This window comes from Bos taurus, chromosome 11, assembly GCF_002263795.3.
Source record: "Bos taurus isolate L1 Dominette 01449 registration number 42190680 breed Hereford chromosome 11, ARS-UCD2.0, whole genome shotgun sequence".
Classification (NCBI taxonomy): Eukaryota; Metazoa; Chordata; class Mammalia; order Artiodactyla; family Bovidae; genus Bos; species Bos taurus.
In genome coordinates, this window is record NC_037338.1 from 72536914 (window position 1) to 72559327 (window position 22414).

At 56.4% G+C, this 22414-nt stretch overlaps 2 protein-coding genes across 6 annotated transcripts; both read right to left on the reverse strand.

Annotated features, from left to right (window-relative positions):
- Window positions 1-351: 351 nt before the first annotated feature.
- Window positions 352-13540, reverse strand: KHK (ketohexokinase). Of its 5 annotated transcripts, none has more exon segments than NM_001076351.1 (9): window positions 352-639; window positions 726-883; window positions 1027-1115; window positions 2161-2307; window positions 3145-3217; window positions 5054-5188; window positions 5390-5524; window positions 9444-9560; window positions 12910-13057. In NM_001076351.1, coding segments are annotated over 9 exon segments (1032 nt in total). In that variant the 5' UTR covers window positions 13002-13057; the 3' UTR covers window positions 352-553.
- Window positions 13541-13895: 355 nt separating this feature from the next.
- EMILIN1 (elastin microfibril interfacer 1) lies at window positions 13896-21861 on the reverse strand. The gene is made up of 9 exons (NM_001192434.1): window positions 21687-21861; window positions 21225-21456; window positions 20161-20286; window positions 19503-19723; window positions 16248-18167; window positions 15754-15870; window positions 15359-15376; window positions 15071-15208; window positions 13896-14644 (listed from the first exon to the last, which is right to left on the reverse strand). The coding sequence occupies exons 2-9, from the start codon at window positions 21392-21394 to the stop codon at window positions 14307-14309; spliced, it is 3048 nt and encodes a 1015-aa protein (NP_001179363.1). The 5' UTR covers window positions 21395-21456; window positions 21687-21861; the 3' UTR covers window positions 13896-14306.
- Window positions 21862-22414: the final 553 nt, after the last annotated feature.

Below are 22414 nucleotides of genomic sequence, written 5' to 3' on the forward strand. Positions count from 1 at the left end.
TGTCTCATAGCTTGTGGTTATTGGGAAGGCTCCCTGGGGTGGAAGGGGTTAAGTCTCTCCTCCCACTAGGAAGGCTCCAAGTCAGGCCCTCTATCCCTGCCTCCTGGGCACTGACACCCACACTGGTGGCTGCTCTGCACCAGGAAGACCTGGGCCTCCAGCAAGGGCACAGCTCATGGCAAGCCTGGGTCGCTTCCTGCTGCTCTGGTCTCTGCAGGCCCTCCTCTGGGCTTGGACAAGAGGTGAATTTGGGGAAATAGAGAAAAAGAGGGCAAAGGATTGTTGGATCAAAACCTCTGGAATCCCCAGCCAGAGCAGCTCAGTCATTGAAAACCCACAGACTGCCAGGAAGAAGCTGGCTCTGGGAAGATTTATTTGCTCTGCGACTCTGCCAAGTGAGATGCCAGGTCACAGGTGGAGCCCTCCCGCAACCCGGATCAGCCCAGGGAGAAGGGTAGCCCGATGCCAGGCTGGCCGCAGAGGAGAAGGCAACAGGAGCCAGTGATGCCAGCCTGGGGCGGGGTGTGAGCTGGTGCCCGCTGCCACAGGGCACTCATACAATGCCATCAAAACCCTGCAGACCGCACTTCTTGCCGGCCACCTGGCAGCCGAACCTCAGTGCCTCCTGCATGCTCTTCCCTAGAGAGAGGGACAAGTGGCCAGGTCAGCCGGGTCTTCGGGGCAGGGGCAGGCCCCAGCCCTGTGCCTCCTGCTGGGGTACTCACCCTGGGACAGGCTGAAGATGACCGCCGCGTTGAAGGTGTCTCCGGCCCCCAGAGTGTCCACCACGCGGGGCGGTGGGAAAGCATCGGAGTGGAGCAGCCGTCCATCAGGCCCCAGCGCGTCGGCGCCCTCCTCCGCCCAGGCACAGACCAGCGTGGCCCTGCGACACCCTCCTCTCAGCGAGCTGTTAGCCCAGCCCTGGCCCCAGCCTTGTCCCCCTCCCAGGGCAGACCCTGGATGCCAGGCTCCCTCACTGCTCACACCCGCACCGGGGCACAGCCTGGCTTCTGCAAGCTCGCTCACCCCTTCCTCACGCGGCTATACAGGCCCCTCAGGGCCTCCTTTGCTGACCGGAACCCGAAGTGCTTGGCCACATCTTTGCTGACAAACACCTGTGGGCAGTGGAAGAGAGGCTGATGGTTATCTGAGCTCTAGCCCCAGCTGTCCCATACAACCAGCCGCCTGGCATTGATATTATAACGCTGTTCCTCCAACATGGCCGCCTAAGCCCTCAGGTAGTACCCCGCCGTACCTCACGAAAGGTTTTCTCACTCGCTCAAGACATGCTGGAAAGCAGCCATGTAAGCTGTGACACAAAAGTCCCAGCCTATTTGTTCTAAGATCAACGAATCTCCTCACAATTGAAAACCCAGGGTGGGTCTTGAGCGCCATCTTGGGGTGCAGTCTACCATAAGCGGGTTAAATCACGGCTCTCAGGAGGGTTTTGGTTTTGTTTGGCTTTCCTCATACAACTATGCCCTCTAAGTCTGATTTCTTCATCTTTAAAACAAAGGGCTGGGGGGTTCTAGAGCTTTCTTAACACCAGCTACGCATTAGAATCACCAAGGAGTTTTATTAAAAAATACTTCAGGCTCCACCTCTATCAACCAAATTGAAAAAAAAAAAAATGAAGGTGGGGTTCAGGCATCCACATTTTTTTAATGTGCAGCCAAGAGCCCAACCTGCTTCACAATGGTGCTAGGATTATCACCCAGATTCCATTTATGTTCCAAGCTTATATGGGCAAGTCCCCTTCCCACCCTCCCTCACCCCCTAGTGGCTCCCACCCCATAGTTGGAGGGCACCTTGGAGAATGGTGCCATCCTGTCATTTGACAAGAGGAAAAGACAGGAGGCCCATTGAGGAGAGGCTGGCCCTGTGGCTGGCTGTCCTGGCCTTGTCCAATCCCTCTGGACATACCCATGAGCCCCCTGGGGTGGAGAAATTCTACTTCTTGGCTACTCTGGAGGTCTGTGCAAGAGCCCAAAGCACAGACCTCTGTCTCTTTGCTTTGCCCCCACCTGCCAACATCACCATGTGTGAAAGGCAGGACAAGGGAATACTCAGACTCCATTTAAGAACCAAATTAAGCTGGATGTGGCTGGGAGCTGGGGGGAGTGTGTGGGGTGGGGGGTGGGTGCTGCAGGGGACACTTACCACATCTCCATAACCAAACAGCTGGTACAGCTCCTCACGTGGCTTCTCCACCTCCACAGACACCTGGATCTTGCTTTCTGGAGGCTGCCTGGCATTGTGCTGTTCTATCCGCTGTAGCATCTTCACCTGCTCTGATGCGTTCCGGCCCTGGAGCAGAGCAGGGCAGGGCAGGAAGCTCAGGACCAGCCGGGCTCATTCGTCCCTTCCCGCTGGAACTATGGGTGGTGGGGGGAGAGGAGCCAGGGCTGCTGAGCGGGAACTCATCCTAAGTCTCAGAATTCCAATGCTGTTATGGACCTTGGAGACCTTATCAACCAGCCCTCCCATTTCACAGATGAGAAGACTAAAGAATAAAAGAGACTTTCCTGGGACTTCCCTGGCAGTCTAGTGGCTAAGACTTAGCACCCCCAATGCAAGGGGCATGGGTTCAATCCCTATTCAGGGAACTAAGGTCCCATATGCTACACAGTGTGACCAAAGAAAGAGAGAGACTTTCCTAAGGACTACAATAAATTAAATGACAAAGCTAGGACCAGAACTCAGGACTTCTCAAGATCTCCTTCCATCTAGATTCTAAAAGTTCTCTTGGAATGAAGACTCTAGTTTCCTTTATTTGGGAGCTGGGTTGGGGCCTCTCATTCCTGCCTTCCCCAGAGTTAACAGATCAGGTCTCCCACAGCCTGGCTCCTGCTGTGGGAGAGGAGGTGGGGCAGCCTGTAACACAGAAAGCACCGGACTTTGCCTAGAGCCAGCCTCCTGCTTCTGGTGCCTATATCCTGCTGTGTGATCTTGAGTACATCACTGAATCTTTCTGGGCCTCAGTTGCCCACCTGAAAACATAAATGAGGACAGAGAGGGGATGGGTTGGGCGGTGCTGGGCTCATTTATCTCTAAGGAACTCCATGGTTCGAAAACTAAGGAGGCAGAACATGCGGAGGGGCTGGAAGGTCGAGGCCCTCAAAACCCAGGTAGGGCAGGGCTTGCCTCAATGTGGATCCACTTGAACCGGGTCAGCTCAACCTTCTCAAAGTCTTTAGCGGACACATCTGGCAGGTTCCTGAGTCACAGAACAGAGAAGGCACAAGGTGAAGTCAGCCAGAGCCAGGATCTCTAACTTGTTGCTAGGGCCCCTATGCCTGGCACTGCCTGCAGCATGGCAGGAAGCTGGATCTACAGCACATGCTTCCGAGGCTCAGCCCTACCCTGTTCCAGGCTAAACTTGAGACCACTCCTTACTCCACTGAGCTCCATCCAGACAGGGAATTGGAGGCAGTTTCCTAGGGTGCCCCTTCCTGTGTTTGAGGCTGTGATATTATCTAAAGGCAAATTCATCCACTGCATGTGTTAAGTAAGCGGCCAATCCCACATGGTTTGGAGACCACATCTCCCAAAATGCTCTAAGAGCACCAGGGACTACAATTCCCAGAATTCCTCTTGCCAGCAGCCCACACAGCTCCCAGCATGCAGTGTCCCGGGAAACTACAAAGGCCACCGCCATTCTTCCCAGAGCTCGGGTCTGGTTCTACTCACTTCTGGCTGCCCCAGCAGTGTCAGCACTACTGTCCTGAGTTTGGCAGCTCCATGTTATGATCCTGAGATCAAGGTTGGTGATTGAGGATAAATTGATTTTTGGCTGACTTAGGTGTGGAAACCTGGGAAGGGTCTGCCTTGATCTTCCTTAGCCAGAGACCTACACACAGCCAGTGGCCTCCCCTCCCTGTTCTGCACTGAATCCTCCCTCGATTTAACTAGCTGCCTAACTGTGTCCCTTCTGAGGTGCTTCCCCATTGGTAAACGGGGCTGACCCCTAGCCTAACAGGCCTGCTGCAGCTAGAGATAACGTGTGTGGTTATGCCTGGACCGAGGCCAGTAGGCAATAGACAGTTCTCCTTGGAGCTTCTCTCCATCCCTTCCTGTGAACAGCCATATTGTGTCCCTGATCAAAGTTGCTACAGAGTGTTGCTCAATGGGCAGATGACTAAGCATTGCCCAATATGAAGATTGCCTCTAGGATGTATGCCTACCCACTCATTCGTTGGGACACAAAGAGCCCAGGGCCACTGGTTACAAATCTTGTCCTAGAATGACTGCCCCTCCCCCAGGCCCAGTGGTTATGCTGGGCAATAGGGTCAGCCGGAACCCCAGGGCAGTTGGGCTTGGGCCATCTCAGCCCTAACAGAGTACCTGGCACACACACACACTAGGTTCTCAGGAAACTAAACCTCTGAGATTCTTCAGGAGGGAATCTGGGAGAGATAAGTCTCTCCCTGGCAGCCTGTGACCCTAAAATGACCTCCCCCCCCCCGCCCCGCGCCACCAGGTAAGCAAATCATCAGATGGCCCTTATCTGCTGACCCAATGTCCCTCTTCCCTCTTTCAGCAATGGCTGTGGATGGTATGTGGCATTTGGTCTAGCCTTATTATGCTGGACCCTTGGGAGTGGCTCATCTTTTTTGAATACCCAAACCCCAGCTCCTGGTGCCATGCTGCAGGCTGGCAACCCTGGAAACTCCAGTGTGCCCCCTTCAGGGATCAAGATGGTTTGAATCACATCTCCCATCCCCCTGCCCTCAGAACGACTTACCCACCCCCACACCCAGGCTTCTGATTGGCTAATTATGGAGGAATCACATCATAAATTACGTTTTGTATAGGTCTGCCTGCCTCTCCTTGGTGTTGACCAAAGCTAAGTCACCAGGCAGAGCAAAGCTCACCCCTTCCCACCTCACTTGTCCCCTAATTGAAAACAATTCAAAAATCACTGAACAGTATGGCATAGGGACAATTTTTGGTACAAAGAGGGAGGCCACGAAGGGCAGGCAACTGGGATGCCTGCGTGGCAGGTGAGGAGGCTGATTGGTGGGCTATGGCGGGCCAGGCCAGGGGGCCTTACGTGTCGTAGAGTACAATGGTACGGGAGCCATTGGAGTTGTTGATGATGCAACAAGAGCACGGGGTCTCCCCTCTGCTCTGCCAGGCCACCTGAGACACGTCCACGCCCCGCTGCCTGAAGTCAGCCACCAGGAAGCTTGGTGGGGGGGAGCCCGAGCCAAGGGAAGGGCAAGGAGACACAGATTAGAGACTCCAAGTGGCCCGGGCCTTCCAGACCTTCCAGTGGGGAGCGGCGCTTCCACTAGGGAGCACACAGGCCTTGGAGAGGAGGGTCCTGCTCTGGGGGCTGAGTGATGGTGGCGGCAGCAGCTGGCAGGGTGCAGACAGGTGTACAAACCTGTAGGCATGTAGGATGGTGCGGCTACCGCTGGCCTCGCTGATGATGACTGTGGAGATGGGGACGGAGCCCGTGGTCTGAAAGACCATGTAGCGGAGGTCCACAGAATAGCGGCGAAGGTCGTCCAGGACAAAACTGCCAGGGCGGAGTAACCCGGGGAGGCGCAGTTCGGCGGGGGGTTGGGGATTAGAGGGTAGGTGGTGGGGCCACCAGGGGCCCTGGGGTGCAAGTGGAGAGGCTAGGAAGGGACTGGGGTTCGTCACAGGCTTAGGGGGGTAGGAGAGGTGGGAGAGCATGGCCAGAGCTCAGGGAGGAAAACCCTCACGGACATTCTTTTAGATCCTGACTGACCCTGGCCTTCAGTCTGATTCAAGCAGGAAAGATTTCGCTAGATGGGGTGGATTTTGGGACTGAGGATATGTACCCTGTTTGAACCAAGCAGGTGAGGGCACTGTGGCCTGCACCGTGCAAGACAAGGCAGTATTAATAATTACAAGGTGATACTTTGTCCCCCAGAATTCCAATTAAGCTATTTCAAATCCTAAAAGATGATGCTGTGAAAGTGCTGCACTCAATATGCCAGGAAATCTGGAAAACTCAGCAGTGGCCACAGGACTGGAAAAGGTCAGTTTTCATTCCAATCCCAAAGAAAGGCAATGCCAAAGAATGCTCAAACTACCACACAATTGCACTCATCTCACACGGTAGCAAAGTAATGCTCAAAATTCTCCAAGCCAGGCTTCAACAGTATGTGAACTGTGAAATTCCAGATGTTTAAGCTGAATTTAGAAAAGGCAGAGGAACCAGAGGTCAAATTGCCAACATCCGCTGGATCATGGAAAAAGCAAGAGAGTTCCAGAAAAACATCTATTTCTGCTTTATTGACTATGCCAAAGCCTTTGACTGTGTGGATCAAAATAAACTGTGGAAAATTCTGAAAGAGATGGGAATACCAGACCACCTGACCTGCCTCTTGAGAAATCTGTATGCAGGTCAGGAAGCAACAGTTAGAACTGGACATGGAACAACAGACTGGTTCCAAACAAGAAAAGGAGTATGTCAAGGCTGTATATTGTCACCCTGCTTATTTAACTTCTATGCAGAGTACATCATGAGAAACGCTGGACTGGAAGAAACACAAGCTGGAATCAAGATTGCCAGAAGGAATATCAGTAACCTCAGATACACAGATGACACCACACTTACGGCAGAAAGTGAAGAACTCTTGATGAAAGTGAAAGAGGAGGAGAGTGAAAAAGTTGGCTTAAAACTCAACATTCAGAAAACAAAGATCACAGCGTCCAGTCCCATCACTTTATGGCAAATAGACAAGAAACAATGGAAACAGTGAGAGACTTTATTTTGGGGGGCACCAAAATCACTGCAGATGGTGACTGCAGCCATGAAATGAAGAGACACTTGCTCCTTGGAAGAAAAACTATGACCAACCTGCTGCTGCTACTGCTGCTAAGTCGCTTCAGTTGTGTCCAACTCTGTGCGACTCCATAGACGGCAGCCCACCAGGCTCCCCCGTCCCTGGGATTCTCCAGGCAAGAACACTGGAGTGGGTTGCCATTTCCTTCTCCAATGCATGAAAGTGAAAAGTGAAAGTGAAGTCGCTCAGCCGTGTCCGACTCTTAGCGACCCCATGGACTGTAGCCCACCAGGCTCCTCCATCCATGGGATTTTCCAGGCAAGAGTACTGGAGTGGGGTGCCATTGCCTTCTCCTATGACCAACCTAGACAGCATATTAAAAAGCAGAGACATTACTTTATCAACAAAGGACTGTCTAGTCAAAGCTATGATTTTTCCAGTAGTCACGTATGGATGTGAGAGTTGGACTATAAAGAAAGCTGAGTGCCAAAGAATGGATGCTTCTGAACTGTGGTGTGGGAGAAGACTCTTTCGAGTCCCTTGGACTTCAAGGAGATCCAACCAGTCCATCCTAAAGGAAATCAGTCATGAATATTCACTGGAAGGACTGATGCTGAAGCTAAAACTCCAATACTTTGGCCACATAATGTGAAGAACCAACTCATTTGAAAAAACCCTGATGCTGGGAAAGATTGAAGGTGGGAGGAGAAGGGGACGACAGAGGATGAGATGGTTGGATGGCATCACCAACACAATGGACATGAGCTTGAGTAGGCTCCGGGGGTTGGTGATGGAGAGGGAGGCCTGGCATGCTTCAGTCCGTGGGTCACAAAGAGTCAGACACAACTGAGCAACTGAACTGAACTTTGTCCCCCGGTTCCCTCTGCCTGCCCATCCCCCGGTACTCCTCTCTTGGAAGTCCTTCCTGTCCTCATGTGATTCCTCTCATTCCACACCTGCCTTCATGATGCCCAGCCAGGAGGTGGTGCTGCCTTGGTGGGGGCCGGGGGGCCCACTCACTGCCCTCACCTTCCACGATGGTGAGCCCACCCAGTGCCTGAGGTCCCTCAGTATGGGTCCAGAACTCCTGCTCAGAATCCCCTCTGATCAGAACGAGGTGTGGGGGCAGTCCCTCAGGAAGACTGCACCAGCAAAACAAGGAGACCACCCCGCCTCTCCCAGCTCTTTGGAAATGCAGAGTCCTGTCACCAGGAGCTGGCAACTACACCCAGTGGTGCAGCCACCATCCTGGCCTTTCTCACTATGACTGGACCCCACTTTCAGCAACACCCAAGCTGGAAAATACAGATTGGTATAAAGGTACCACATCAGGGCATCATTCTTTGTCTTACACCTTAAGGATCCTTTAAACAGTAGCTTTCCCAGGTGGCTTAGATGGTAAAGAATCTGCCTGCCATGCAGGAGACCCAGGTTTGATCCCTGGGTGGGGAAGATCCCCTGGAGAAGGGCATGGCAACTCACTCCAGTATTCTTGCCTGGAGAATCCCATGGACAGAGGAGCCTGGGGGACTACCATCTGTGGGATTGCAGAATTGAACGTGACTGAGTGACTGACACTTTTCTACTGCATGGATGGAATATAGGATTTGGTTTGCCACATACCTTTTAGTCCCCACAGTGCCAGGGACACGGGAGGTGCTCACACAGTGTTTGCTGAGCATGTGGGGAGAATTTGGAATGGCACACTTATCAGCATGACTGCTACTCAAAGTAGGGCTGGTCTCGCTCTAGCTGGGAGGAAAGGCAGCTGCTGAAGAGGGTTGGCAAGTGAGCAGCTGTTGGCTCTGGGTCCCTCTGTCCCACCCCAGAGGGCAGGCTCTAGCCCCATTATTTGCTCCATGCCGGTTCCTAGGGAAGGGAACCTGGCTGCAACTTGGGGCTGGGCTCTAACAGCGTTCAAAGGGCTGTGCTTTCCAGGCCAACAACCTGGCAGCCTGCCCCTGTGCCCACAGTGGGCAAAGTGTGGGCCTCACCTCCTGATAAGCGCTTGCTGAGTTGGCAGTGCCAGGGGTCAAAGAGCTCTTGGGTCCCTGCAGCAGCCAACACAGAGCAAGTGCATGGGCCACTATGGGTGGCAGCCTTCTGGCCAATGGAAGCATGGGTCTGGGCCCATTTTTAGCACGTGGCATCAGGGTGTCCTTGGGCAGGGAGCTCTCGCTGCTTCAGTGAACATCAGGGACACAAACACTGGCCCTGCCCCCTCAGTTAAGAAAGAAACCGTGGGCCTGGACCCTGGGACCACGAATGCAGGACATCCTGGAGGGAGGGTGGGTACAGCACATCCCTAACCGCCTTCTGCCACAAGCACAGGCAGGACAAGGGACGTGAGAAGGGCAAAGTCATATCCACCGCAGAGAGTCTGTTGGAAGCAAGGAAGGAGAAGGTGGGAAGCTGAAGCAGGCTCCAGGGAGTGGCCAAGGAAACAGGCTGTGAAAATGAAACCTTGACAAGAGCAACATTAATGACTGAGCAGCAGATAAGCCACACCAGGGAAAGTCTGGGATGCTGGTCCTCCACTCCCCACCGCCCCCCGCACCACCACCCATTTCTGGAGGTCACAAACCATTTCTCAGAGACTGTCCAAGGCTGTCCAAAACTAGCCAAGGCTTCCTTCTGCCCCCACCCTGAGGGCCGCCCTTCCCTGCTCCCACCACTTACTCAGCAACGTGGCCCCGGGCCAGCGAGCCCATGAAGGCGCAGGGGGCTCCAAGCAGGGAGAGGACAGTGCAGGAGTTGGATGCATTGCCTCCGCGTTGCCATCTCTGGGACAAGCACCTGCAAAACACAAGGAGGGTCCCTGCAGCTCCAGCAGACTGAGCCCTGGGTAGGGCCCCCAGAATGAAAAAGCCAGGAGGTCCCCCTCAGAAAGCATCCGGGCCAGCCTTAGGCTCAGCGAAGGGAAGAGGCTCAGGTGAGGACGAGATCTGTTCCCCAGCCCAGGCTAAATTCAAGCTCACAGTGATTAATATCTGTCTCCCAATATTCTTATGACATCAGGAAAGCACTCCCTCGGTGTCACCACAGTTTGAGGGTTCCACTGACTCTAGGTTACCTCCTCCTCTGTAACAGTGACCCAGTTCCCCACCTTCCCCCTCCTCCCATCAAGCCTCCTCCTTGAGAGCTGCCTCTTCCCAAAGGTGGCAAATCTACTGCTGCTCCTATCTTAGGAGAGGCCATTTCAGTAACAATTTAGACTAAAATGATTAAGACAAGAAGCAAACCTGGACACTGTGATCATTTAAGAAGGTGGGGTGGGGGCGTTGCATGGTAACTTTTACTTGTCAAAAGTTAAACAGACTGTTGAGTGAAGACAAGTGTTTCTCCATCTTTGTTTTTCTTTTTTTCAGCTTTATTGTGATGTTATTAATATATAACATTCTGTACGTTTAAGGTGAAGAGAGGGATGATTTGATGTATGTATATACTGTGAAATGATTACTACAATAAGGTTAGTTAACACATCCATGCCAGCACATAGTTGCCTTTTATTTTCCTTTGTTTTTCTCCATCTTTACTGAAAATCTAGCAAAAGGAAACGAAGTCAGGATACACCTGATGGGCTGTCATCATCAACAAAAATGATAACACACATATACAGTCAAATCACTGGAACAATTTTTCATTTGTGTTCCAATAATACTGTGAGGTAAACAGTGCAGGCTGTTGTTTCTATTCTTCCAGTTTCAAAAAGGATAACAATAATAACTCGGTAGCTTACCATAAGGGGGACAAGCACCAAAGAACCACTGATTAAGAGAAATAAATGAAGGAGAATTTTTAGACTAAGGTATATTTGTACACAAAACTTAACACTGAAGTTCCCTTTAGCCTTTGGAAAAGGGGGCCATGATCCCATGAGAAAAGGATACTAATCTGTAAAGGATCCAACATTTCTCAAGCTATGAGCTTTAGAGAAATTTTCATGCTGCGAAGAGAGGAGAAGCCTGGAGGGACTGAACTTGCTCAGAATCACACCAACAGTTAAGGACAATGCTGATACCAGAATGCAGGTCTCCTGATCCCAAACCACTCCAAATGCTTTGTATTTTTGACTGGGTCCCAGCCTGAGGAGGTTTCAGAGAAAGGGACTATAGCTTTACTCTGTGGAAACCCTTCAAAGTCACACGGACACCCAACTTTCTGTGCAGAAACGCTCTGCTGAGCGTGAAGATGCTTTCTGGAAGGGCCTTTATGCTTGGACTCTGAGAGGCCAGGCCATTCCTCAGGGCCCTGGCCGAGTTCCAGGTAGCACCTCCTGAGAGTTCTCCACTGCCCAGGGAGAGAGCCTGGGACAGGAGGGGCTGAGACGCTAGGAAGGCCTGGGTTCCCACTCAGGTCTGCCCATCTGGGAGGCACAACAGAGTCCAGGAGCTGGGCTGGGTGGGATGGGCGCATGGGAGAGAGGCCCTGAAGACAAGCAGACTGCTCCACAAAGGAGCAGAACCATGGGTCTAGGGGATGGGGAGGCACCCCCTGAAGGGCAGGGGGCGTGGAGGACATGGGAAGGGTCTCTTCAGAGAGGCACCTTGCTTAGTGCCCATCTTCGGAACCGGCCCCCATCAGGGGGACTAGTAGGTTCTGGTCCCAGCCTCCTGACAAGCAAGCTCGAAGGGACTGGGACTCAGCTCTAGTGAAGCAGGCACTCTAGGTTTCCCTGAGGTCCCCCACAGTTCATGGAGAACCTGTAGCCCTAGAATTCACTGTTCTCCTGAGAGTAAGCCTATCCCTCACTGTGAACCAAGTCCTGGGGCCGACTTGACCTTGGCAGGTGGGTGAGGTACATATAGCAGCACACCCTTGTGCCCAGCCCCCACTGTGCCTTCACCCTTTGCTGGAGGCTCTAACGTCTGGCAAACAAACAGCCCAAAGCAAAGGGTCACCTCCATGAGATGGGCAGCAACAAAGGAACAGGGAGCACCTGAGAGGGTAGAGGGCTGGAGACCTAGAATTAGGACACGTGGGTTTTACTACTGTCCTGCCACTCATTAGCTATGTGGCCCCTTACAAAAACTGTCTCATTTCTCCAAATCCTTAGCTTCCTCATCTATAAAGACAGAACAGGACTGATCCTTACATGTTTCCCATGGGCTGCTGTGAGGAAAGCATGTAATAATGCCTGTGATAGTGCTGTATGGATCCAAGGCCTGAAGAACTCCCGGCGCTCTCCCTCAGTGAGCCTCATGGTTACTGGCACTGCAGCATCTTCCCAAGCTCAGTCTTGAACTCGCCTTTTATCCAGTTCTTGGCTCTGACAACTGAGAGCCAAGAAGCAATTCTTCTCTGTATTCTAAGCACTAGACTACCCCAAGAGAAAGTCACAGATTCCACTGCACTGGAGTGTCTTGGGATGACGTGTAATGGTGCAGTTCTTATCAAGAGTAAATACAGGAACCAAAAAATGACTCTTCAACTTCCACCAGACAACCATGAAGGATGTTTTCCATTATGTTGTTCACTGAGTACTGTAAAAAGGACTTCTGGTAAGCTCCTTTTGGAATTCAGCACAAGGAAAAAGTCTGTATGGCTTATGAACCAGCTGGACCATAACTCATAGCATCTCCAAATTTGCCTGCAGCGCCAGCAAGCCCTGAGATACGATGAAGCTCAAAGACCATGGTTTTCAATGTTTTTGAACAGTCTAACTGCACGTACTTCTTATTGTAAGCTACCTCAAAAACACTTTAAAAGAAACAGATGAGATCTATAAGTGGTAAATAAATTAGAAGTAAATGCTGGTGATAGGCACGTGCACAGGTCTTGTTAAAAAGGAAGGCACTGCTTTTGCACCTTCCTAGCTGTGTGCCCTTCAGTTAAGTCACTGTGTCTCTCAGGGTCTCTACTTGCTTAGTCTACTTGGTAAAATGGGGATAATGATGTCTGACAGGTCCCAGGGTTGGGAATGGGAAGTGGAGAACACAATGCTATCCAAAGCCTGGAACTTAATACTAAAGGCCTCAATTCTTTCCCCAGGTCCCGGGCAGAGGGCATGAGACACGGGCTCCCAAGGCGACTTTCACAACCTCGCTGCGGGGCCCCGGCTTTGCATCCCTGCAGTCTTGGCCGCATGGCACAACGCGGGGCTGCAGCGGCCCCTGGGGTCACCAAGGGGCCCGGGCGCCCCTACCTGCTGTCCGTGTCCTCCTCTGGGTATTTGTCCATCACATTGATGATGTCCAGCACCACTAGCCCCACGCACAGAATCTGTTTCTCTTCCATGAAGCTGCTCCCGGAGCTTTCTGCCTGGCTGACGGGGTTCCTCCCTGGTTCTGCCTCCTATCCGGGTGAATGGTGTCCCGGCTCCCAGAGTCTGGCTCCTCCTCCGCGTTCGGAACTCCTCCTCCAGGGAGCCTCCGGCGGCGGCGAGGGGTGCCGTGGGGTGCAGGGGACGGAGCCGGGCCCTTGCTCCCCACGACCACCCACTCCAGAGGACCTGGGAGCGCAGACCCCAAGGTCTCGGTACCCGGCCTCTCCTTGGCAGTCTGCGTGGCCCAGGAGATGGCTACGTCTTCCACTTCTTGCCCTCAGTTTCCTCACTTGTCAGATGGACTCGGAGCTGATGCAAAGCTCTCTAAAGCGTAGCTAGGCAACCTCCTGAACGCCAAGAGAAAGTACAGCAGAAAAGCATCCCGTGAGCCGCCCGCTCCCGCACCAGCCAATCTCTCTCCGGACTCCAAGCCCGCGGGGTTGAGTCGGGCCTCGCAGCTGCGGCCTGACCCGCAAGCATCCCCAGCCGCGGCTCGCGCTGTCCCGGCTGCCCCGCCCCGCCCCCGAGGTCGGGCCAATCCCAGGCCGAGGCCTCGCCTCTGCCGCGGAGCAGCCGGGGCACGCAAGGTGGGCCGCGGCGGTCACGTGACGGGAGACCCCGCCCAGCGGCGCCGAGGTCGCGGGTCCCGGCGCCCTCTGGCGGACTCGGGTGGAAAGGGCGTGAGCAGGCGGAGGGCCTGGCTGGGGCTCTAAGCGGAGGAGTTGCTTCGCGCTCGCGCGTCTAGAGCAGGTGCGGGCAGAGCTACTCCGGCCCGAGCTGAGGGCGCGAATCTGGTCGGGGGCTCCCTCACTCCGTCCCCTGTGTACTCCTGTCGACCCATGAACACATAGTAGAGCAGACGGCTTGTTTAGTTTTTTTTTTTTTTTAGAAAAACCAAGTGTCTTTATTCCTGAATAGTTTAGTATGGCGGTGGGGGCCGGATCCCCCTCGACAGAGCCCTGGAGCCGAGGGACTCGGCCTGGAGGCCAGTTGGGGGAGCAGAGGGTGCCAGGATGGGCCCCTCCGCAGTCTGGGTCCTGCAGGGACGGCGATCAGGCCAACGGTCTGGACGAGGGGACCCCAGAGTCCCCGACCCGGTGCACTCCAACCATGGGGAGGACGCCGCTCGGCTCGGGGCGCCTCTGCTGCGGCTCCCCGGGGGTCGGCACCGCGTCCCAGGCGCGACCCCGGGGAGCCCGCCCCCTGGCTGGCTGTTTGGTCGCGTAGACACTTCGAGCGGGTGGGACCCGATCCCCCCAGCTTCCCCACCCCGCCGTCTACGCCTGTTCGAGCTCCAGGTCTCCGTAGAGCAGGGCTCCGCTGAAAATGGTGAGCGGTTCCTCCGAGTGCGCCAGCTGCCCCATGACCAGGTCGATGCAGACCGTGTCCCCGACCTGCAGCGGCAGGATGAGGCTGAACACACCTAGGGCGCCTGGGCTGGGCTGGCTCTCGGCCACCGGCTTATTCTCCAGGCCCTCCGGCTCGTAGCCACCGGAGTCTATGCGCGCCACGCCCAGGTTGGAGCGGGACAGTACAGCCTCCACCTTCTCGTGCCGGTGCCCCGTGAGCACCGCGCTCAGCAAGTAGCGCCCGGCCAGTGGCGCCGTGAACACGCCTGGGGACAAGAGTGACAGTGAGGAGGGGGACAGGTGGCAGGGGCTGGGAAGGCGTCCGGGAGCCCTTCCAGAACTGTACTACGGAGGGACCCTCTGGGTCTTTTCTGCCTCTCTTCTACCAGGACCTGAGCTCCACAGACGGCAGGGAAGTCGGTGTTTTTGTTCATTTCCGCATCCCCAGCACTTGAGGAGTGCCTGGGCAATAGCAGGTCCCCAGAAAGAGCTGTGGAAGGATAGGCTCTTCCCCTCCCCACCCACCCCTCAATCCAAGTTATGGTGTGAAGGGATAAATGAAGGAGAGAACAGGGTCTCCCCAAACCAGAGAATGAAAGAATCCAGCTTGTCTGAAAGGGCAAGAATGTGGACATGTCACCACACAGCCTCCCCGATCCCCCCAGTGCCCAGCTCCCCGCTTCTAGGCTCACCAGTCTCTGGATCATAGTAGCCCCCATCGTTGAGCAGGACTCTGTCAAAGGGCACCGTGCCTGGTTCAGACCGTGGCAAGCTCAGGGCAGCTGAAAAGGCTACCCGGGGCACAGAGGCTGCTGGTGCCCCCTCGGGTCCTGGGGTGGGGGGAAGGTGTCAGAGTGGATGCTCAGTGCAGCCCCCTTCTACTCCTCGGTCTCCACCCCACCCAGGGCTGCCTGAGGCCCTCCATCCTCCAAATCCTGGTTCGGGTCCCCTCCCTCCAGCGCTGAATGAGGGGAACTTACCCTGTTCACCTTGGGGACCTGTGGGGAGAGAAAAGGGAGCAGTGAGAACTGGGGCAGCTCTCGCTGAGTCACTCAGCAAACACCTGCTTTCCCACTGTGCCAGGTGCTATGCAGTCCCCCAAAGCAGAAATGGGGAGACAGATGGGATCTATTCTCTTCAACCTTGTAGGCTCAGCCACAGCCTTCAACACAGCAGGGAGGCCACCCACAGTCAACTGGCCAGCACGCTGACTATCCTATCTCCTAGTTACTTTCCTAGTTAATGTGAGCCACGTAGGAGCCCCAGTTCCTCACCCTTTTCCCTCTTCTCTGTCAAGTTCAGAGTAGAATGTCAAGCCCAGGGCTGCCAAGGGGGGTGGCAGCCCTGGCTGCACCAAGGATCTCAGCCCGCTCACCTGGTGGCCCCATGGGCCCCTTTTGTCCATCCTTGCCTGGAGGTCCTGGAGGCCCAGCAGGGCCAGGGGGTCCCTGCATCCCAGGAGGCCCTGGTGGCCCAGCTTCACCTGCAGGCCCTACAGTGACAAAACTGGGTTGAAGGGGAGCCATAAAAACGAGTTTCCAAAAGACAAGGAAGGTGGTGGATCCAGGGACAGGGTGATGGGCCCCCTTGCTGCCCACACTGGGTACGTAGGCGGCAGAGCAGCACCCCACCTCCACCCACAGGCCTGTCTGAGCCATCAAGGAGGGTGGGGAGCTGGGACCTTGGGTCATCTCTTGTGGACAAGCCTAGCCCTGGGACAGCGGTGGGTATGCAATTCATGCAGAGCAGGGCAAAGAGCAAGTAAACGAGGTTAAGGCTAGGCTGTTGTTAGGGTCAGGGGAGGAGAAAGAGAAGACTTGAAAAAGGTCCTCCCCCCGCTCCCCTCAGTGCCTCCTCTTGCCCACTCACCGGTGAGGTCCTTCAGGCTGAACTGGTGAAGCTGGTCCTCCAGCAGCAGCAGGGAGCTATTAAGGGCACCCAGCCGCTTGCCCAAGCCGGCCTGCCCCTCCAGCAGCTTCTCCAGCAAGGCTGCCTGTGTCTGGCTGGTGCTGTTGGTTTCCCGTAGTCCAGCCCAGAGCCCAGCCACATGTCTGGAAAGGCCTTCACGCAGGCCCTGCAGTCCCCCGGCCACCGTGTCCAGCCGCTCACAGACTCCCTCCAGGCGGCCCAATCGGCCCTCTAGGCTGGGGCACTGGCCGGCCTGTGCCTGTCCCTCCTCCAGGCCTCGGAAGCGCTCCTCACTTTCTGTGGCGTGCTCTGTGGCCTCCTGTTGCAGTCTATTGATCTCAGAGATGATGCGGTCCTTGGTGGCTCCCAGGTCAGCCAGATCAGCACCCTGGCCCTCCACGGTGGTCTGCAGCTCATGCAGCGAGTCATTGAGGGAGCTGAAGGTGAGAATGACCTCAGAGAGCTCTCCTTGCAGGGCTTGGAGGGCTGAGCCTGAGCTGCCCCCGAACACACTGAAGCCATCCAGCGGCCCACGGCTCGGTCCCCCAACCCCAGGGCCGGCCCCAGGGCCCCGGGGGGGTAACAGCGGGCAGGAGCAGCGCTCCACACCATCCCGCAGGCGGCCGAGTTCCTCTTGTACACCTCCGCAGGCACCGCAACCCTCCTCCCCACGGGCCTGCAGCAGCCCCTCCAGTTGGCCCAGCCGTGCAGCTGTGAGATTCAGCTGCAGTGCGAACTCTGCAGCTGTTTCGCCCAATGCATCGACGCGACCATGGAGTAGGCCCACCGCCCCTTGCAGTTGCTCCAGCGCGGCCTGCTGGGCCTCCCCAGCTGCTCCCAGCTTGTGCAGGTCTGAACCCACCAGCCTCAGCTGCCCCTCACTGTCCAGCACCCTGCGCTCCAAGGCACTGAGGATCTCCCTGACCTGGGAGTCCTGCTCCCCAGGGGCCCCAGAGCAGAGCTGCCCACATGCCTGCACTGCCCCTGCCACCTGCTCTTCCAGCTGATTCAGCCGCCCCCCTAGCTCCCCGCTCACATTGGTCAGCCGCCCCTCCAGCTTCTCTAGTTTTCCTCGGGCAGCAGGCAGCCAGTGGCCCAGCCCCCCAGGACGCCCCGGCCAGCCCTCCTCCTGTTCCTCCGAGGGGCCCAAGGTAGAGTTGAATCGGTCCTCCAGGCGGGACAGGCGGGATGCTAAGCTGGTGTAGCCTGGTGGGTGGCCACCCTGCCCAGATGCTCCTCCCAGGTGGGTGCCTCGCCGCCCACTCAGCACTGTCACCGAGCCAGCCACAACATCCAGCCTCCGCTCCAGCTCGGCCAGTCGCCGGCCCAGCTCTGGAGGGCAGCATTCCTGAGGGGCCCAGCGGCCCAGGGCTTGCCCCGTGAGGTGACGCTGCCGCTCCTCCACAGAGGCCAGCAGCTTCTCCAGCGCTCGCAGCCGCTCCCTGTCTTGCTGCTGCTGTCGTCGAAAGCCATCCAGCCCCGCCAGGCACACGGAGCACGACTCCTGCAGCCGCTGCTCCAGCTCCCGCAGCAGCTCCTCACTGCGGCCAGGAGGGGCCGGGGTGGGATCCGGAGCCCTGCTGCTGCCGCCACCGCTGTGATGGTTGTTCAGATGGCCCAGCTCCTGGTCATGGGTGGAGACACGGTTGTCCAGGAGTTGCAGCTGCTGCTGGATCTCATTGAGGGTTTCGTGCACACCCGGGCGGGCCGCTGCATCTGCCGGCTGTTGCCTCCCGTTAAAGGCCGTCTCCACAGCCCTCTGGACGTCTTCGGTCAGGCGCCCGCTCAGTCCCTGCAGGACACCCCGAAGGCCCTGAAGCTCCTTTGTCAGGCTCTGCACCTGCTCTTCCAGCTGCTGGACTTTCTCGGACTCCCCAGGACCTGGCAGGGAAGGGGAGGGATAAGGCTGAGGGGCTGGACCACAGAGTTCAGTGCCTACCTCCTAGGGACCTTCTCTCCCCAGCTCCAGCGAAAGAGCAGAGTCCCAGCTGATTTGGCCATTCCTTAGCTGGGTGACCTGGGCAAGAAAAGATGGAAGGAAAGAGAAAGCAAAACAAAACCCCAAAAAAGAAAAGATGCAAAGAAACTCCATTCACTGAATGCCTCTAAGTCAAATATTCACCATGGCTCCTTCCCCTTTACAACAACTGCATTGCACAAATACGACTGTGTGTTTTAGTCGCTCAGTCATGTCTAACTCTTTGTGACCCCATGGACTGTAGCTCGCCAGGCTACTCCGTGCATGGGATTCTCCAGGCAAGAATACTGGAGTGGGTTGCCATTTCCTCCTCCTCATTCCTTCCTTCCCAAACCAGGAATCAAACCCAGGTCTCCCTTGTTGCAGGCAGATTCTTTACCATCTGAGCCACCAGGGAAACCCATTAGCTCTTCCCTTTTGGTAGACTGGGAGATAGAGGACCAGAGAGGTTAATTAACTGGGCCATGGATTACAAATTTAATATGGTTCTATCATCCGGAATGCCTTCTAACTTTATGTAAACTGTTTCTGCAGCTGAAAAAAAGGAACTGACAATGCATCACTTCAGCAGGGTGAGTGAAATGTGAATGTGGGAGGCCCCTCTTCACACCACCACAGGGACAAACACAACTCTGAAGCAAGCTGCAGGGGATCTGGCTGGGTGTTGGAAGAGTCAGCCAGCAGTTCCTGTTTCCATAATTACAGCACAGCTATCTCCCTGGCAGGCAACACAACACATCTGCAGTGCTGGGCAACGGGGACTGCTGCATTCTGGGACCTACAGTCTCTAGAGGCCATTGGGGCGCCTGGGACCTGTAGTCAGCTGCAGTGCATGCTAGGACTTGTAGTCCCAAGTGTCTATCCCCTTGGACCAAGCTTGTCCGAGGAATTCCCCCTTCCTCCCGCAGCTGTTCCCAACTAGGAAGTATCTTGGCCACACGTGGGCGTGTGCGAGCACATTCTCTTTCTCTGCCTTCCTTTTCTCTGGGTCTCACTCAATCTCTCTTTCTCACACACACACACATACACACAACCCACACACAGACATTCTCTCTGTCTCTTGCTCTCAAGTATGGAAAGGAACCTCAGGGATCTCATTAACTATATTCTGTTCTGCGCACTCCTCCACCCCCAGCCCCCAGCCCTAACCTGGAGCAGGGGTCTCCCTGTAGCAGCCTGGCCCCGTGCTTTTCCCCAGCATTGTCCCCATTCTTCTCCCCAGCGACTCCCATACTCACCTTCCCCTCCCAGCCCACTCAGGTGGCTGCCTGCACTGGAGCCGGAGAGGTTGGGGCGGGCGGGCTGGGGCCGGGGCCGCGGGGTGGTGGGTGCAGGGCCCAGCGCCGGGGCAGGGCCCTCTGCACAGTCATCGCCCCCGTACCCCTGGCAGCACCTCCATTCCATATCTGTCACCGTTTTGTAGGCCACGCGGTAGCGAGGGCGGAGGAAGCTGCGGTACCTGGGAGAGGCAGAGGGAGGCCCCTTACTCCTCCTGCAGTCAGTGATGCTGGCCCCTGTCCTCAGAGATGGGCCGCTGTTCGTGGGCTAGGTCTGTCCCTCAGGCTAGGTCCCCCTTACTGGCCAGCATGTGGCCTTGCTCAGTTGACAGTTGTCAGCCGGTTGGCCAAAGGCCAAATCCCTATTCTTCCTCCCCTTGTCCTGTGCTGGAGCTTTGAACTCCTCTCCTTGAATGTGGCCAGGCCCAGAAGATGCATTCCCAAGGCTGGCAGGGTGGTCCAAATGAGTTTGCCCTCAGTATCCCACCAGCCAAAGAGTTGCCTCAGCATCTCAAATGGCTCTCAGCGGAGCCCCTGGTCCTGCCCCTGGCTACCTGCTTTGTACAAATCCCCCAGGTTGGTGGCCCTAGCCCAGGCCCCACCAAGGACCCATCCTCACATGATGCTGCGGGAACACTGGGGCTGGCCCCAGCCACAGGGCTGGTAGTCAGGCTTGATGAAGGTCTCCACTCCATCCTCAAGGACACAGCTCACTGTCCGGGTCACCACATAGGCACACCAGTTCCTGCAGGGACAACCCCACCTGGGTCTCAGAGCCAGAGACACACATTCCGTGGGGAGGTCTAGGGGCTACCAGAGGGGCTGAGGGAGGGTCACAAGATGAAAGGCCTCTGGGGACCAGGGGGAGCTAGGGCTTTGGCAGGGACAGCTCCTCACCCCACCCCACCCCCCACGCCTTCCCGTGTAGTAGGAGGCAATAAAGACTTTTCAAGATGGGAACAGGAGGCCCAGAAGTCAAAACCACAACTACGGGGATGTTGATCTTCATGGCTGGGGCGCCTGGGGAGCGTCTGAATTCACGCATTCATTCATGTCCCTTTCTGTCTCAACCCCCAGCTTGGCGTGGCCTGCGTGAGCTCGCTGGCCAGGTTCCCTGGTGATCCCCTGGCTTCTCCTCACCCCTCAGGGGAGTGGTCAGAGCAGGCAGGGGTCCAGCTCAGGGTTAAGGAGAGAATAAGCCATTGATGAGCCCTGCCCACCCTGGGGCTTTCAGTTCTACACTCTTGGCCCCCCTCCTCCCCCCACCAGCCTCCAGTCCATGTCCGCTGGAGAAAGGAAAGGAGCAGAGAAGTGGTGTGGGAAGCGTGGGTTACTGCATGGGGCTGAGGGGGCCCTAGCGTGGGATGAGAGGTCTGCCGAGACTCCCAGGCTGGTGTGGGCTGGCAGTGACAGGAAGGCCTAGCCCGTGGCTCTCAGGATAGTTTCCCTGGGCACCTAACGTGGAAGTGATTCCCCCTGAGGTTAGATGGGGTGGGGGGGTACCTGGGCTCCACGGGGCCCTGAAGGAAGGCGGGCATTCGAAGAGCCACCTGGTGGCTTGGTTTCCTCTTCCCCCTTCCTTTGCCTTAGTGTGGACAGTCCAGAAGAATGTACCCAGGGCAGGGGCCAGGACACCCACCCTCCCACCTACCTCCAGCCTTGGGCTGAGACCCAGACTCCTACCTGTGGCGGCTGGCAGGTCGGGGGGCACTCTGGGCCTGGGTGCCCCCAGAGCTGAGGGCCCCGCCACTCCCAGTGTAGAGGCTGTAGCCGCGAGGAGGGTAGCTTGCTGCCCCCACGGCGGTGGCTAGCAGGCAGCAGAGGTAGCAGCTCCAGAGGGTTCCGGGGGCCATGGTGGGGGCGCTCCGCGGCGGCCCTCAGAGGCACATCCTGGCCTGACCACTGGCGCCTCTGCCTGGAGCGAGGGGTGGGGGGGATGCCGCTGCTCTGAGGGACAGCAGGTCCTGTCCCCAGCTTCCTGCCGGCAGCCCCCAGCCACACGCCTCCTCCTTGGCTGCCTGGCCTGACCCCTCTCCCCCTCCTCTTTCCTCCTCAGGCTCCTGTCTGTCCCTCCTTCGATTCCTTCCGCTCTCCTCTTCTCCACTTCTGAGGGGAGTTTGTTCTCTGTGCCCCCCCTACACACACCCTGGCCTCCTGCGCCTGGTCCTTGGCTCTCTCAGATGCTGCCTCCTGGGCCTCCACCCCCTCGCTCCATCTGGCCCTCCTCTGGTCTCTGCTGTCGGTTTTCCCCAGTGACCAGATCCTGGGGGTGACAGGGCTTTGCCCCTGTGGCTGCTCAGAGGCGCAAGAGTGGCTGTGGGGCGGGCCCTGGCCTCCTGCCTCTCTCTCCCTCACTCCCCTCCCTTCCCCCCCTGTCTGGCTGGCGGTCCAGCCTCCCTCTTCCTCCCCCCACCTCTCCAACCATCGTGCGCCACATCTGCTTCTTGTTAACTCCGGGAAAGAGAGAGAAAAAAAAAAAAGGAAAAACAGAGAAATGTGGAGTTGCCGCCGGGCTTGGGGCCAGCCTCTCAGACAGGCCACATGGAGCAGAGCCGGGGCCAGAGCTGGGGAGGAGGCCCAGGGCTGGTCGCTTAGACAGGGAACGGGAGCTGGAACCACAGCTCTCCTGGGGCCAGGGCAGGGCCCCCCCTAGGAGAGGAGCCCTAGGAGAGGTGGAGAGGAGAGCTGTAAAAGGGAGCATGAACTTGCAGGGGCTCAGCAGAACCGCCACTCTCCATCTAGTACAGCTGCCTCCTTTTATAGATGTGACAATTGAGGCCCAGAGTGGGAAAGTAACTTGTCCAAGGTAACACCGCAAATCAAGAGCATGGCTCAGATTAGAATCTAAATAGTACCCAGGCTTGGGAGGAAAG

Excerpts from the sequence above, each read along its gene's own strand:
- EMILIN1 (NM_001192434.1), bottom strand. The coding sequence starts at position 21,394 with ATGGCCCCCGGAACCCTCTGGAGCTGCTACCTCTGCTGCCTGCTAGCC. Across the intron at positions 20,287-21,224 it reads CGACCTGCCAGCCGCCACAG|GAACTGGTGTGCCTATGTGG; the intron begins GTAGGAGTCTGG and ends TTGTCCCTGCAG. Across the intron at positions 15,871-16,247 it reads CAGCCTGAAGGACCTCACCG|GGCCTGCAGGTGAAGCTGGG; the intron begins GTGAGTGGGCAA and ends TTGTCACTGTAG.
- KHK (XM_024999148.2), bottom strand. The coding sequence starts at position 11,891 with ATGCTTTCCTCACAGCAGCCCATGGGAAACAT. Across the intron at positions 3,218-5,053 it reads ACCATTGTACTCTACGACAC|GAACCTGCCAGATGTGTCCG; the intron begins GTAAGGCCCCCT and ends TCTGTGACTCAG. Across the intron at positions 2,308-3,144 it reads TCAAGTGGATCCACATTGAG|GGCCGGAACGCATCAGAGCA; the intron begins GCAAGCCCTGCC and ends GCTCTGCTCCAG.